The 17,665-nt window shown below is 45.0% G+C and overlaps 1 protein-coding gene across 8 annotated transcripts in view; it reads left to right on the top strand.

Annotated features, from left to right (window-relative positions):
* Window positions 1–17,665, top strand: part of CACNA1E (calcium voltage-gated channel subunit alpha1 E) — a 507,516-nt gene that overhangs the window by 400,372 nt on the left and 89,479 nt on the right. For all 8 annotated transcript variants that reach the window (XM_045074304.1, XM_045074298.1, XM_045074302.1 and 5 more), the window contains one exon: window positions 14,173–14,288. In XM_045074304.1, coding sequence (XP_044930239.1) covers window positions 14,173–14,288 — 116 coding nt within the window. The remainder of the gene's footprint in view (window positions 1–14,172; window positions 14,289–17,665) is intronic.

Below are 17,665 nucleotides of genomic sequence, written 5' to 3' on the forward strand. Positions count from 1 at the left end.
CAGGGCCTGTGCCACTGGACCTGCTCTCTCCTCTTATTCCAAAATCCAAAACTGCCCTTTGCCCAGTGGTTGCCTGTGGGGGTGGGGTGCCGTTCATTCTCTTAGCAAACGTTTCCTGAGCAGCCAGTAGGTGCTGGGACTATGAGTGTGATACTGAATGAGAGCGAACTGACACAGCCCCTACCCTTACAGAGTTGACCACGTAATCGGGCCACCAACAAGTAAGTGGACAGTTTATAAGGAACAGAAATGTTTGAGGTATGGCTGTTTCTAATACAGATGTGTGAGCAGTCTGAGCAAGTTTACCTGCACTGAGCCTCAGTTTTTTTGTCTGAAAAATCGAGCTGAGTTTGAGGGGCTCTTTAATGTACCCTGAAGATATGAATGAATACATGTGAGAGAAAACTCTTGCCTAACCTGTCATGGAGACGTTTACCAGGATAGCGAGTAGAAAACATGGCCTTTCTGCATGGTAAGCTCACACTTGGTGCGTTAGCCAACATCAAGTCTGCAAACTTTGTTCACCTCCCTCAGGACTCCCCGTCTTGTTCTCTCTAGCCTTTTTTTTTTCTCCATTTTATAATACAGTTTATTTAAAAAAATTTTTTTTATGTTATATTAGTCATCATTAAGTACATCGTTAGTTTTTGATGTAGTGTTCCCTGATTCATTGTTTGCATATGACACCCAGTGCTCCATGCAATCCGTGCCCTCCTTAATACCCATCACCAGGCTCCCCCATCCCCCACCTCCTCCCCTCTAAAACCCTCAGTCTGATTCCCGGAGTCCATAATCTCTCACGGTTTGTCTACCCTCTGCTTCCCCCCTCCTCCATTTTTCCCTTCCTTCTCCTAATGGCCCCCATGCTATTCCTTACAATCCACAAATATGTGAAACCATGTAATTGCCTTTCTCTGTTTGACGTATTTCACGCAGCAGCATCCCATCCTGTCCCATCCATGTTGACACCGGGTTGGGTATTCATCCTTTCTGACGTCGCCAGCCCTTTTTTTTTTTTCCTTCAGATTTCTGCTCCGCTTCTCACTATCCACCACCCCTGTTCCGTCAACCCTGGGCCTTCTCTTTGGTTCCACTTGTCCATTCCAAAGCAGAAGAAAGGTCTTGTTTTAACAGGGAAGAATCTTCTGATGCTGAACCAGAGGATTTTACCTCCCTGAGAGGAATCTTTAGTGTTTAAATTATCTGGGGCTGTTGAACAATGGACTGTGGGAAATTCAAAGCTTTTTACAAAGGAAAAAAGAAAAGCCCACACAGTATTAAGTGTATAATGACTCAACTTGGTAATATACTCTCAGTCACTCCCTTGAACATGCCTCATCCGTTCTTCAGAACCTCCAGACCCTTTTGGGGTGGGGAGGGCAGCATCGATTGCTCCAACTTCTCAGAGGATCTGAGTGTCTCTTAAAAGAACACAGCCATTTGTTCTGTCAAGAAGCCTCTTTCTTGCTATAGAGTGCTGTGGGGGGCGGGCGGAGGGGGAAATGAGCGAGAAGGAATATGAAATCCCTTCCTTCCCGTGGCTCATTCTTCCTCACCACAGGGCTTTGAGCCCACTGAAGTATTGTGACTGAAACACATCCCATGATGGACAGGAAGACACTGAAGGCTTCGTGTGTGCCCTAGAGTTCCTGCCTTGGTAGTGTCTGTGCAACAGTGGGCTGGTGTGGACCGGGAGGCAGTTAGATGTACAGAGTTGGGAGATCTGAATTCCACTTTGTAACTCTGTGTCTGTCCATCTGTCACATTGATCCTTTAGGCCTTTGATATTCTGATCTGTCGAAGAGGAAGAGAAGTATGGTTTCCTAGTTCCCATCTTAAAAGCTTGTTAAGGACAAGCACGTGAGAATGTGTCACTTTTCTCTGTCCATAGTACACGCTGTCCCTGGATCATCTCTGCTGATGGGAGGAGCTGTGAAGCAGTTGGAATGGAATAATGCATCATTCCGGAATATTTGTGGGCTTTGGTTTTATTTTGAATCTTATTTGCAGCGATAGCAACAATAATTTCTGGATTGTATTTTGCTGAAAAATCAGTCACCATCTTCCTAGCATATGACAGCAGAGGAGAAGAAGGAGTGGCAGAGAGACTGTCTAGGATACTCCTTGAAGCAGCTGGCGTATACCACATGGAGAATAGAATTAGTGCTGCTGGGCCAAATGATTTTTAATGCGAATGTGTCTGGATATCTAGCTGACTTATGTACGTAGCTGAACTTGAGATCCCCACTCCATCCTCCCCACCCCCAAACCACTACTCCTCACAGTGTCTTTTCTATCGCAGTTCATTTAACTCCATCCTTCTTGTTGCTCAAGCTAAAAAACTTCTGGTGTGGGGGGGGGTCATCTTTAACCCAGATCTCTCTTATACGCCACAAATGTTATCCCGTCTTCTTAGCCCCACCTTCACATTGTATCCAGAGCCCTGGTATTTCTCAGGATCTGCACACCTACCACTCTGGCCAAGACAGCCGTGATCTGTGTATAAACTGTAGGGTCTCCCTGCTCCAATCCTTAGCCCTCATCTGCCTGTTGTCAACAGGGTGACCAGAGACCTTCTGTGAAAACTTAGGTCACTGACTCCTCTGCTCCAATCCCTCCAGTGGCTTCGAGATCACACCAAGTAAAAGTCAAATTGTTAGAGGGCCTCTGAAGTCCTACATGGTCTAGCTGTCCACCTCCACACAGCCTGTGACCCACTGTGACCTCATATCATTTGTTTTCTGCTTATTCAGTCCATTCCAAAGCAATATTGGCCCCTTTCTATTCTTGGAATGCTCCTCTGGAAAGTTCCTGCCCCAGAGCTTTTCCCTAGCTGTTGCCTTTCCTGGAATGCTCTCCCTCAGATACCTGGATGGCTCCCTCCCTAACACTTCTCAAGTCATTTCTTATGCCAGGCCTTCCCTGGCCACTCTACCCCAAATCCCAGACCTCTTCCCCATACTTACTGCTCTTCTTCTATGCCATAATTTTGCCTTAGCCCTTACACGTATGTAACATATTTATGTTGCTCTTTTCCATCTTGTTTTCTTGTCTGTCTCCTCCACTAGAATGTAAGTTACATGAAGACCAGGATTTCTCTTTTGTGGTTGCTGTTGTATTCCCATATTCTAAAATAATGCCAACCACACAGCAGGTACTCAATTAATTATATTTTGGAGGCAAAATATGTAGAGATGGATAGGTGGATGGATAAAGGCCTTGGTAATAGATTAATTGTATTATGATACATTCTCAGGAGTGTCAGTGATACTTAAAATGGGCACTTAGAACACCTACTCTCCTAGATACTATACTTGGCATTTTCCATCTGATATTTACTTTAACCCTCACAACGCTTTGAGACAGGTATAGCGTTTATTCCTTTTTCACAAAGGAGGAAACTGAGACTCAGATGTTCACTTGTCCCAGGTCATACCCGGATGTAAACAGGATTCAAATCCAGTTTGGTTTTGGTTTCAATTTTTGTTTCAGAGCTTTTAATTATTATGCTCAAATAGTCTGGGTTATACCAACTTCAAGGTTAAAAGGCCAAAAACTCAACAGAGACATATTCCAGCTCCTTCATTATCCCCTTTGTGTTAATTGCCAGGCCTTCCCCTGCATCTACTCAAATAAATGAGATCTCAATGTCAAGAAGAACAAGAAAAAAAAATAAAAAGAACCGTGCATTCCCCCAAGATTCTATAAGAATGTGCTTCTTTGACTTCTCATGACTAAAATGTCATGCAGATTTAAAATGCACTGGCTCTGGAATCCGGAGATCCAGGTTCTGCTCTGGGCAGCCATCACATGCTACCGGCCTTGGACCAGCAAGCCATCTGACCTGTTTGTGCCTTGGTTTCCCTGCATGTGGAAGAGGAGGCTGGGAGAGCTGATTTGTTAGCGCCCCTTACCTGATACTCTGATATGTGAGACCCATGGCCTTCCTTCCATTGCTGTGGGTATGGAGTGGAGGAAAAAGGGTAGGATACTGTGCTCTGTGTAAGGTCATTTATTTGCCTTAACTGCCTTAGGAAAGGATGACTTCTCATTGGAGGAGCCCTCCCAAAGCCCCTGATCTCGGGGGAAGTGTGACGGTGAGATACAGTGCCCGAGTTAAACATTCCTCACCTTCCGGGACTCCCATCCATCCTGCTTATTAAAGTCAACACTGGACGGCATTTAGAGAACTGGGTGCTGTTCTGGCCTTTATTTATTAGCAACCTAAGGCTCCTTAAATCCTTTCTGGAACAAGTCAAGGGATAAGACATAAATAACTATAATACAGCTGAACTGTGTGACCTTCAGGAAGGTGTTTACCTTCTCTGGGCTGTGTTTGCTCCTCTGAAAAAATGGGAAAAAGCTTCCCTGGACTCACAAGAACAACCAAAAAGCTGTTTTACCCTCCATCCCCCAACCCATGTTCCAATGAGACCGAGAGGACATCGCAGCCAACACACAACTGCCTATCTGACGTCCCCCAATTTCTCTTGATTTTAGAATATTTAGGGTTGAAGAGGTTTTTTTCAGGATATCTAACCCAAATTCCCCTTTCCCGGAGCAAATATCCTATCGGAAGACTGGCCAAGTTCCTCTGGGAGCAGAGAAGCATTTTGGAAACATGGACTCCAGAGAAGAGCAGGAACATGACCATGTGGCCATTTGTGTGCTTGGCAAAGTCTGTCTGCATATGCTTCTACGTGCCCATGTGAGCATGTGTGTATGTGTGCCAGTGTGTGTGTGTGATGAAGCGTACAAGCGTGCACAAGAGTGTGGGTAAACAGATCTTTGAATCACACAGGCCCCCCCATCCTGGCTGGCTTTGTCTTCTCTTTGGTTGCCATGACAGCTGCAGAGGCCTCTGCATGGGTAAACAAAGCTCCGGGTGTGTACTGAAGCAGGAGGAAAGGTCTGGAGCTAGAGAGTCACATAGGAGCCAGAGTTCTCCACAGAGTGGTTCTTATCACAGCAGACCTACCAGAATGCCATCCTCACTGTCTAGATTAATGTAGAGCTACCTGGCTAGGTGCCTGGTGACTCTGAGGTGACATAACATGGACAGGAATTTCAGGCGGGAGCAAGGCTTCATTGACTCTCCCAGGTTAGTCCTGGTGACTTCGTCACCTCATGGTAAGTTCCAGCAATGTGAGTGACCGAGCACCCTCACATCAACCCATGGACCAAAACTGGTCACCTTAATGTAGTGATACACAGATTAGCCCTTTGTGGATATCTGGCAGTGACCCATTTATAGGTCTATAAATTCATGAACTATAAACCCATTTTAATATTTATCTAAATATGACTTGAAAGAGAACTTTGCCGTCTCCCTGAACACTTCCCGTCTCCCACTGTCACACATGACACTGTTTTGGGTGTTATACCTTGTGTGAGATTATCTATGTAATTCTTCCACTTCATCTAATTGTGGATCATTTATAATTGGCTGTGTAGGAATAGTTGATTTTTTTTTTTTTAACAAATTATGCCTCTCGTGTGAACTGCTGCAAAACAAAAGCAATCACAAGTGTAAATTCACCACCTAGGCTGAAAGAAGAAAATGGTTCTTAACCAAGCAGAACATGGAGATCAGCTTTCTTCTTAGTTCCCATAACTGAAATTCAGAAACCCAAACCTTGCACGCCTAAGTGACAACTAGAATAGAGGCTCATCCATGCTTAGCTTCAAGTCACTTTCCTTCCATCTATGTGAGGGCTCTGTCATGGGAGGGAACTGCAAATTATCCTCCTGGACCAAAACAAAGTGGGAGGAGGTACAGCTAAAAACTATGGATCACAGAACTGGGTAAGAAGTATCTGCAGTGAAACACAATTTGGATTTTTACCATCCTCCAGTCTTTTACAGGAACCCAGTCTGGACTCCTAGAATAACCCGATATATTCCTGTGGTGGGTTATGAGCAGAGGGAATGATTGACAGGGAAGCTGAGACAGAGAGATCACTGCCACTTTGTTAGCACAGAAGTTATCAGGATACCTAGCTCTGAGAACAGACCTGGTAGTATTTTTGCTACCTCACCTGGGATTTATTTTTGTTCCCCCTGTTTGGGATTCTGGAGTCTAGATGCATCCCAACTTGAGTTCTGTTCTGTCTGTGGGTATTTTTCCACTGGATGGAGCAAATGAAAAGGGGTTGTTTAGCCATTCTCATACCTTAAGCCACAGGCTGATGCAGGAAGGGCTGAGGGGTTATGAACACTTTCCACTGTAAGCCAGAGTTCCTTCTTTTACACTTCCTTGCTCAATTCAAGGGAATTGGATAAATTGAGATATTTGGAGGGCCTCTCTTTGAGGTACCTTTCAGTAGAAAGTTTGGCAGTGGTCATCTGAATGTAGCAGTTGTATGCTTTATTTTTGCCAAGCATCATCATCTGAATAATCCCAGATCCTCTGTGAAAAGGAGTACTCAGGTCTTCAGGGAAGAGGGGATAGGTGGCAGGACACATGTTTCCCTTTCCTTGGGACCAGGCATATCTATACTTCCAAGAATGGTGGACATATTAGATCTAAGTTTAGAATAGACACTTAACTTTTGGGAGGTATTGGAATTAAATCCTGTCCATCCCTGTTCTCTCTAGAATGTAAGCTGCATATAAATCATTGGTGGCTATACTACACATACAAAATCAAGCAATATATTACTAGCTTGACTAATGCCATGAATTTTATATTGTGTCTTTATTAACCCAGCACAGAACAACGGATTTTTATGCTCTTCTCTCAATTAAAAAGATTGTCCTTTTAGAAAAAGCACAAAACTCTCTTTTTAGGTCCTTATTTTCTTTAGGTCCTTATTTTCCTTGAGCTGAAACTAAATCCCTTCTGATTTTAAATGTTGACATCTAGATAGCATGTAAGACAGCTGTGGAAATGGCACTTAACCTCACTTTGGAATATATTACCTTGAATTCTGGCTCTGTCTTCTGCTGATGAGTTGATCTTGGGCAAGAGCCTTTCTGCATCTCCCAGGGTTTTTACAAGTATAAATGAAATCATTTATATGAAAGCGATTCATGATTAGAAATATCACCAGGGTGCCTGGGTGTCTCAGATAAGGTTAGGCGTCTGCCTTTGGCTCAGGTCATGATCCCAAGGTCCCGGGATCAAGCCCTTCATTGGGCTCCCTGCTCAATGGGGTGTCTGCTTCTCCCTCTGCTTCTGCCTCTTCTCTCCTGCTTGTGTTTTGTCTCTGCCTCTCTCAAACAAATAAATTTTTTAAAAATATTTAAAAATTTAACAAGTCGCAAATATGTTATTTGAATATTAGGTGTTCTTCATATGTTATTTCCATAGCCTGTGAAATCTACTGTAATAACAGGCCTTGGATCCAACTTCACAGGGTCTTGTTGAAATGTGGTACAATGTAGGCTCTGCTTGGTCTCATGGAGCCCGTAGACTGACTAGTCAGGGAGATAAGCCATGGGCACAATTATGTCGACCAGGGAGGGGTGACAGGTATGAAAGACACTGGTACCAGACTTGTGCCCTAGGCCCCCAATGGAAAAACAAAACAGAAAAGTCTCCTTGATAGACATAATACAGAACCTTCCCCCTACCCAGCCCTTCTTCCTCCACTGACACAGGGGCCACTCAGGAATTATCCCCACTGGTGCATATTCTTTGCTTTACTTCTTTAAGCTAAGAGGCTTCTTTAAAAGGCCAGGGAGTTTTGGTAGGCTCTGGGTCCTTGAGCTCTGCCTGCTAAGAGGCCCGGTGGAAGCATGAGAGTTCACGGGGGCCTGTAGTGCCAGTAGAGGAGAGTAGGGAAGCCAGCTGAGGAGACCCAGAGCCAGAAAACTTCCAAATACACAGGGAGGCTAGACTGGGCTTTGTTGGTCTCTCTCTCCCACTGGAAATCAAGCAGTCAGGTAATTCTGGGGGCCAGGTGGAAAGTGACACACAGCATACGTCATGGACTGATTTTGCAGAGATTTTAGTGGAGTCAAAACAAGGGAAACAGTGGTGGTGGTGTCCAGGAATTACCTGACCACTGCTGCTCTCCGGCTAGTTCACCTGCCTCTCTTTGGGCCAGTACAGAGTTGGAGTGTTCCTTCACTTAAGCCTTTGGGAACCAGGGTAGAGCTATCAGAATACTCTCCAAGTCAGCCTGGATATTTTTAATTAAAAAGAAATCTATATTGGGCATATTACCATGTGCCAGGCCTAGTCTGTCTAGTCTGGGAGGATACGGAGTTGAGTAAGACACGGAATATTTTCACAAGAGGCTCACATAGTCACATGTACAGCTCACCACGGTAAAGCCTGGCTGGGAGATGAGCTGTAAAGGCACAGAGAAAAGAAAGGATGGAGGCTGGAGATTGTGCAGGGAGGAAGGAGAGGAAGGGAAAGCTGAACAGATGAAGTGACATTTCAACCTGGCCTTGGAGAAGGATTCTGACAGACTCCGGCAGTTAAGAAGGGATTCTCGGCAGAGAAACGGTGGACCAACCCTGGAGAGCGGAGCTGCATTCTCCAGAACAGGGAGAAGGGTGCTGCTGCGGGAGTCAGCCACGCGGGCTGCAGGCAGGTGGGTGGGTGCGAATGACGGGAGGCGAGGCTTAGAGGAAAGGTTAGTATCAGGCTGTGAAAGACTGTGAAGGTCATGTTAGGTGTTTGTATTTCATTTAGCAGAAGGTGGAGGAGGCTGTGGAGGAGCAGAGGGAGAATAGAAAGGAAATGGAATGTAGAAGACATGAAGGTCTTGGTTGCTCTTAGTGGCTCTGTGTCCTTGGACACTAGCTCTCTCAAAGGGCCACTTAGCTCCCCTTAGGTTCAGTGTTCTGACATAGAAAATGGTGCTGTTGGTAATGATGCTCACCCTAGATGCTAAGGATTATTGTGTTTTTCCGCTCACAACTGCTTAAATTCTCCTTTTTTCAAGGTCTTCCTTAAAATATTACCTTCTTTTTAAAACTTTCTGGATCCCCAGAGTGTAGTTGAAAAGTCAATGCATATATATATATATATATACATATATATATATATATATGCATATATATATATAATAAAGTAAGTAGCATATGAATATGCCATTGGGCTAGACAGACATCAGGGGTATGAAGAGCCTGGGCTCTTAGAGCAGACAGGCCTGGGTTCAATCCTGGCTCTGTTTTTTACTGAAATTGAAACAAGTTGTTTAAGTTCTAAATTGAGGATGAAAATACCTGTTCCACCTTTTTCTTAGAGTGATTATAAAAAAATATGAGCAAAATGTGTGAAGGTGCTTGGAAACTAGAAGGTGTTCAACAAATGTTACTCACTGTGGTTATTATTTTAGGTTTGGAAGTGATCAGATCTAGTGTGTGTTTTAGAAAGTGTGTGTGAGATGGATAAAATGAAAGGAAGAGAGACAGCTGGTTGAGAGACAATGGGAGTGTAATAATCCAGGCAGAAAAGGATGAGGCCGTGGACAAGGCAGTGAGGACAAAGAATGGAGGGTAGGTGCAAGTGCTGTTTTGGGGATAGAACCAACAGAACATGGCACTAATTGGACAAGAGGGATAGAAAGAAGATAAAGAACAAAAGGTAGAAACTTTGGTAGGTGGTAATGCCATGAACCAAGCCAGTCCCTTGTTGCTTTCTAATTGTTATAATCCAGAGAAGAAGGAAAGGAAAGGGGTGCCCCATGGCTTCTGTTACTCTGACTTTCACTGGTCCTGTACTCTTCATTTTGACTGTTTCCCTCTCTATTCCCCCACAACACTGTTGGTAGAACCTGCTGAACCTGAATATGAGCCCGGAATTTCTCCCTTAATGTGCTTTATTCTCAAGCCCTTTGCCTGACCATGATAAGGTGTCCATGCCAAGGAATCCATATATCTTGGCAGGAGAGGCTGAATGAGGTTCTTCCTCTTCCCCTGCCTGGGGGCTGTGGCATGTCCTTCAACCCCTGGCTTGTTTCTTCTTCCCTGGATATGAGGGCTATCTTATTTTGGGAGGCAAATTATGCTCAGAGGCTAAGTTTGTCTTTGCCAGCAATTTATTTAACATTAACATAAGTTAATGTTAAATGGCATTAAATAACATTAATTAAATAATATTAACTAACATATTTAACATTAACATAGGTTTACTGCAGGAATTTTACAAGCCAATAGTACACAGGATAATTTCTCTTAATAAGCCAATAAAGAAATAATATACTCCAAATCAATGACAGATTAATCACACTATTGTTCCAGGTAAGGGAAGATGAAAGGAATAAAAGACAAATTTAGTTGAGGTATACCTTGATACAAGTTGGTACTGGGAAGAGACAGCTTAGCCAACTGAGAGCTGATGTCCAGCTACTAGTGCAAAAGTAAAAGTCCTGTAGTGCAATATGTTAGAACATACTGTTAGGGAACAGGGGAACTAGTGTTGATGGGAAAAATGTTCTTTATGGGGCTGCTGTTTGACTTTCCCCACTGCCTGTAAGTGTTACTTTATGGATATCCACAATCATCATTTTTATTCAGCATATACTAGAAGTCCTAGCCACAGCAATCAGACAAGAAAAAGAAGTAAAAGTCATCCAAATTAGCAAGGAAGAAGTAAAACATCCACTATTTGCAGATGACATGATACTGTATCTAGAAAACCCTAAAGGCTCCAACAAAAAACTACTGGAACTGACAAATTAATTCAGTAAAGTTATAGGATATAAAATCAATATACATAAATCCATTGCATTTCTGTACATGAATAATGAAGTAGCAGAAAAAGAAAATAAGAAAACAATTCCATTTACAATTGCACCAAAAATAACAGTATACCAAGGAATACACTTAACCAAATTAACCTGGCCTCTGAAAACTATAAAACACTGGTGAAAGAAATTGAAGATAACAGAAAGAATGAAAAGCCATTCCATCCTTGTGGATTGGGAGAATAAATGCTGTTAAAATGTATAAAATAATCTACAGATTTAATGAGATCCTTATAAAATACCAATAGATTTTTCACAGAACTAGGACAAACAATTCTAAAATTTGAATGGAAATACAAGAGACCCCAAATAGCCAAAGCAGTCTTGAAAAGGAAGAACAAAACTGAAGGTATCACAATCCTAGATTTCAAGCTATACTACAAATCTGTAATCAAAACAGTGTGGTATTTTTACAGAAGATCAATGAACACAATAGAAAGCCCAGAAATAACCCACGATTATATAGTCCATCTTCCACAAAGGAGGCCACGAATATGTAATGGGAAGAACGGTCTCTTCAAAAGTGACATTGGGAAAACTGGACAGCTACATGTGAAGGAATGAAACTGGACCACTTTCTTACACCGTACACCGTACACGTAAACTCAAAATGGATGAAAGACCTAAATGCTCAGAACTGAAACCATAAAAATCCTAAAAAAAACACAGGCAATAATTTCTCTGACATCAGCCATAACATATTTCTAGATCTATTTTCTGAGGTAAGGGAAACAACAGCAAAAATATTGGGATCACATCAAAATAAAAAGTGTCTGCATAGCAAAAGAAATACTAAAACTAAAAGCCTACAGAATCAGAGAAAATATTTGCAAACAACGCATCTGATAAAGGTTGATATAAAGAACTCCTACAACTCTACATCCCAAAAATAAATAATCCAACTTAAAATGGGCAGAAGACATGAAGAGATATTTTTCTGAAGAAGACATCCAGATGGCCAACACATCTAGACACATGAAAGGATATTCAACGTCACTCATCGTCAGGGAAACCACAGTGAGAGATACCACCTCACACCTGTCAAAATGGCGGAAATCAAAAACACAAGAAGCAAGTGTTGGGGAGGACGTGGAGAAAAAGAAACCCTCATGTACTATCGGTAAAAATGCAAACTGGTATAGTCACTGTGGAAAACAGTATGGAGGTTCCTCAAAAAATTAAAAATAGAATGACCAGTAATTCCACTATGGGGTATTTACCCAAAGAACACAAAAACACTAATTTGAAAATGTATGTTCATCCTATGTTTATTGCAGCATTATTTGCAATAGTCAAATTATAGAAGCAGTACAAATGCCCAGATAAAGAAGATGTGGTATATATACACAATGGAATATTATTCAGTCATAAAAAGAATAAAATCTTGCCATTTGCAACAACATGAATGGATCTAGAGAGTATAATGCTAAGTGAAATAGAGAAAGACAGATACTCCTATCGGAATTTAAGAAACAAAACAAATGCACAAAGGAAAAAAGAAACCAAAAATCTACAAAATAGACTCTTAATTATAGAGAACAGATGGTTATCAGAGGGGAAGGAGGTGGGGGGATGGGCGAAATAGGTGACGGGGATTAAGAGCACAGTTATCTTCATGAGTACTGAGTGAGGCATGGAATTGTTGAATCACTATATTGTACACCTGGAACTAATATAATGCTGTATGTTAACTTACTGGAATTAAAAAAAATAAACTGGAAAAAAAAAAGTCTGCTTTACTAAGGCTGGAGCCGATTGCCCCAAGTTCTTCAAGGAGCTGTCTTAGATCGGTATAGTGTAGGCTTGCTCACACCAGATGCTCTTGGATTGTCCTCACAGACTTTGGTCACTGTTTAGTGTTCCCTTGCCATTGCTGTCGCTTCATACGCTCATTGTTAAGCCCCCAGTGGGGCCCCTCAGCAGCTGAGTTCTAAGGGGCCAGAACAGATGAGACGGTCACATCCTGACACAACTGACTTCATTCTTCTCTCAAAACCAGTTTACTTCTGGGGGCACCTGGGTGGCTCTGTTGGTTGAGCATCTGCCTTTGGCTCAGGTCATGATCCCAGGGTCCCGAGGTTGAGCCCTGAGTCCACCTCCCAGTCCAGCAGGGGAGTCGTCTTTCTCCCTCTGCCCCCAACACTTGTGCTCTCTCTCGCTCTCTTGCTCACTTTTTCTCTCTCAAATAAATAAGTAAAATATTTTTTAAAAATCCTTCTAAATACATCTTTTTTCTCCACTTTGTTATATACAAGTCGATTAAGACAACTGCACTTAAGCCATAAGCAAGTGGATTTGAAATCCTATCAAAGAAATACACGACAAGGGAGGAGCTGACGGGACCCACCGTGGGTGCTGGGCTTCTTCCTCTTCAGGCTTTGCCTCTTTAATTATGGGGACACCCCGAGGAAGTTCAGCAGCTCCCTGGGCAGCAGGAGCACTCCTGGGCCCCTGCTGGAGAGCATTCCTCGGGTGAGCGGCGCTGTGGCCTGGAGGGATGTCTGGTGATGAGAAGGGCCTCGGTAGAGCGGGTTGCTGGACAGGTGTCTCAGCCCGTGTGCCTTTATGGATGCCCATATAGAATGTGTTCGTCTTCCTCTCTGCCACGGAGCCCTCGTGTCTCTTCTCCCTTCTTTCTCCCCATGGGACTTTAGGATTATGGCTGTCTTGTGCCACAGACTCTGGTCCCCTGCACCTGTCAGTGGACTGTGTCTTCTCCCTGATTTTTGCCCTTGGCTTGCCCTCTGTCCCATTATATCCCTTCCCACAGCTCCCACCTTCCCACTTTCTTTTCTAGCCAGGGGCCCTTTCTGTGTTTTTCCCTTTCCTGTTTAACCTCCGCCAGCCATCTTCACACACAATCAGCCCTTCGAGGCATGGGTGCTCTTGGTCTCAGGGCCACAGGCTGCCAGAGGAAGCACAGCGCTGTGGTTTGACTCCAGATCCCAGAAAGTTACTTCCCTTCTCAATCCTTGGTGTTTCCGCATCTGTTAAATAGGAATTTTAATAGCGCTTATTACTTCCTAGGGTGCCTGTAATGGATTAAATGAGTCCACGGGCCTGTAAAACGACATACAAGGCTGGCGCATAATTGGTCAATATACATTAATCATGGTTGTTATGAAAAGCACAAAGGCAAGGTGGATCCCCCCGGGGGTGCTGAGGGTTTGAGTTGTAGCTGGGGAAACAGAACATAGCATTTTGAACCCTGGTGTGTCCCATGACTAAGAAAGTACCTTTCCAGATAGAGCACGCAGAGGACGTCAGCTGCATGAAGCCAAAGGAGCGAGGTTTCGGTGCAGCATTTTAAGATCACAGTTGCAGTCTGGAACAAAGGGGTGGGGGGCGCGCGAGGGGTAGAGGACACCTGCTCTGGCTCCCTCGTGCTTCTCCGCGCTTCACCCGTCCTCTTCGTCCTGGCGCTTCCTACCTTCACTACTTCTGCATCTCCCCCTCTCGTCCACAGGGAATTTGCCAAAGAGAGAGAGAGAGTGGAGAACCGGAGAGCGTTCATGAAACTGCGGCGGCAGCAGCAGATTGAGCGCGAGCTGAATGGGTACCGCGCCTGGATAGACAAAGCAGGTGAGGTGTGGCGGGCTGCGCAGATCTCCCTGCGGACAGGCCCTGCCCCTGAGCCCACTGCTTTCGTTCACGTGGGCCACCCTGGCCAGAGCACCGAGAGGTGCTGGCTGCCTCACCAGCTTTTTGGGTTCCCTGCTGGTCCCTCTTGCTTCCTCTGGGGTCTAACTGTCCCTGTTCTACCAAACACCTTCGTGAGGCCCGAATTTTAGCAAGGTGAGGTGAGTGAGAGGGAACAGAGCCCAGTCCTAGAGCTGAGATCGGGTGGCTAACATTTTACACGACTGCTAACAACAACAACAACAATAATAATAACACCAGCAGCAACAGCAATCCATTCATTCCACGAATATTTAGTGGGCGCTTACTTTGTGTCAGCGCCTGTCTTAGGAACTTGGGATATGGCAGGAAGCCTCTTCTTGCAGAGCTCATTCCCCTCTAGCTGGGGAAGGCAGAGATAAAATCATAAGTAACTTGTAAGAAGGTGACAAGTACCCTGGAACACAGATCAGGGTAGGGTTATGGGGTGTGTGGTAGGTTGTGATTTTAAATAGGGAGGTCAGGGAGACCCATTTTGGGGAAGGACTTGAAGGAGTTGAGGCATAAGTCGTGGGAATGTCTGAGGGGGTATTTCCGTGCCATGGCTCTAGTGTGGAGGTGGGCCAGGAATGTTACAGGAGCAGAAGGAATGAGTACGGGGAGACGAGTAGGAAGACAGGGTGGGGGCAGTCATGGGAGGAGGAGGCAGACTTTATGGGCCACTGGAAGGGTTTGGGGTTTTCCTGTAAGCGAGGCAAGAACCACTGGAGGGTTTTGGGCGGGGGGCGGGGGAACATGGTCCGACTGATGATCTGGAGGTGCTGCACTGAAAGTAGACAGTGGGAGGGCAAGGCCAGAAGCAGGAATGTGGACGGTGAGGCCACTGCAGTAAGCGAGTAATAGTGGGTGGCAACAGCTGCTTGTTCCTATTCCCCGAGCCATCCCCTGTTCCTCACTGCGAGGCTCAGCATCAGGAACAGTTCTTGCCCAGCCTTGAGGATAGGTCCAAACCGATCACGATTTTATTAACCCACAGAGCCACCAGATTCAAGTTTGACTGTGGCTCCGCTGCTTATGAGAGGAATCGATCACCCTGTATCTGTCAGCAAAATGGATGCATTTTCTTTCCTTATTATTTTAAAGATTGCATCACATGGCTGTTATATATCTTTATTTTCATCCTAAGCAAAGAGTAATTTATTTTAATAAAAAAATACACTTGACAGCATTTTTTTCCCTTCATTCCCGGTAGAAAGCAGAGCACAAATGTGAGGTCTCGCAGGAGAAATTTGGAATATGATTTGAGGCTTAGCTGCCTGAGCCTTACTCTGCTACATACAGCAGCTCTGGAATGACACCATGGCCCTCCCGTTCTAACCACCAACACTCAAAAGCTCTCTCTCGGTTTTGGAGTCAACCTTTGATCACCTATCTGGGGTGAAAGTGTGTGTATGTGATGAAAAGTGCCATTTCAAAGCCAGATTGAAAACCTCCTCCCAATTAGGACCATCTGCATTTCTTGGCTGCCTCTGGAGGCCTGCTCCGTGCCCACTGACGGCGCTTCCAAATTTGCCCTTTCTTCTCTGAGGTCTCGTGGAGGGAAGGGGGGTGAACCTCTCTGCCTTCCTTCCAGAATGGTAGCTCAGCCTTACAGAGCAGATCTGCCTCCAGGTCTGGCAGGCAGCTTGAAGTTCCCCACCGTCCTTGGCTTCCTGGGTGGAGGAACCATCTGACAGACCGCCCCAGTGAGCCGTTAGTAGCAGAATCTGGCACAGACCCTCCCCCGCCCCTTCCGTGACCCGACTCGTGGTCAGGCAGCACAGGATGCTGTTCTCTGTGGCTCTGCTCTTTCCATACATGCAGAATTCCAAGGCTCCACTTTCTTCCAGTTGGCAAAGCCAGCTCTCTCCTTCTAAGAAAAAAGACGCACTGCGACGTCAAATTGTGCTTCCTGGCCCTTCCTTTTGCAAATGGGGTGTGAGTGAATCAGAGACATATGGGTTACATTTCCCTGGAAAGACACTCTCAAGTTCGAAAGAGAACTTGGCAAAAGGCAGTGGGGGAGGGGGGCAGCTCCACACCCAAAGCCCTCAAAGCGCTTCTCAGATACTCAGCAGCCCCACACAGCCTCCGTCTGCCTTGGGGATCCTCAGATCTGCCCACCCCAGCACCCAAGCACTGTACACAGCAGACGTGACCCCCTGGATGAGGTCATTCACGTTGTCACGAGGGTGATTTTAACGAGTGTCTGATTTTTAAATGATGCCCTCCTGAACGAACAGCGTGGGCTGTGCTTGACTTTAAAACCCTCTATGTCTGCATGAAGGAGCATCCCACCAATAACACTTAACCTGTTCACTTAGAGTTTTGCCAGAGGCTGTACTTCAAAAAGAAAGCTGAACAATTATGACCTGGTATAATGTGCGGTACCCCCCCCACCCAGTCCCAAAATATTCCCCTCCCTGGGAAGTACATTACATCCTCTCTGTTTTATATGCAGGTGGAATGATGGTAATGACTTTACCCTCTTCTGCTTGTCCTCTTACTTGTTAACAATTGCTTCAATTAAACCATTGTTTAATAGGGCCTGCTGCAAGCTTCTCCCCAGCATCTGGAATCTCAAGGAGTGATTGCTCAAGGCCTCCGACAACCCCTCCTGTGGCTGAGGTGGGGGGCGGGGATCAAAATTCATCGGCATCGCTCCCAAAGGGGACTCAGAATCCTGCCAGACATGGGACAGAAGGGCTAGTTTGTAAGTTTGGAGGGATGCTAGTGAGGTTTATTCTAAACAAGTTTTCCTGGAAAAGAATATCCTGCTAGTGAGGGCACGTCCTGGAAGGCAGGACTGTTCCTGGGGAGATCATGAGGAGAATGCAAGGGACTGTTTGGTTCTTTTCCAAATACCAACAACCAGACTCCTCATTCCAACACTGGCCAGCATTTCGGTTCTCCAAATGGGTGTCCCCAACAATTCAATTCAGTTCTGACACCAAATACCACCAGAAATTAGCACAGATCCCACAGGTTAGGGACTTAATCCCACGAGGCTGCCCTTGCTTCACACAGCACCTGTACACAGGGTGCCCGGCCCAGGTGGTCTGCATTTTTGCCTGCCTGACTACAAATTTAGAGGGCTCCAGATTTGATCATTCCTCGAATGACTTCCAGAGCTCAGGAAAATTATTCTTACTATCACCAGTTTGTTACAAAGGATTTGACTCAGGAACAACCCAATGGAAGAGAAAACTAGAGGTGGAGGCAGAGAGCCTCCATACCCCCTTCAGGCATATCATCCTGCCAGCACCTCGACGTGTTCACTAACTTGGAAGCTTCCTGAAACC

Source organism: Mustela putorius, unplaced genomic scaffold (assembly GCF_011764305.1).
Source record: "Mustela putorius furo isolate JIRA1106 unplaced genomic scaffold, ASM1176430v1.1 tig00537335_pilon_pilon_pilon, whole genome shotgun sequence".
NCBI lineage: Eukaryota > Metazoa > Chordata > Mammalia > Carnivora > Mustelidae > Mustela > Mustela putorius.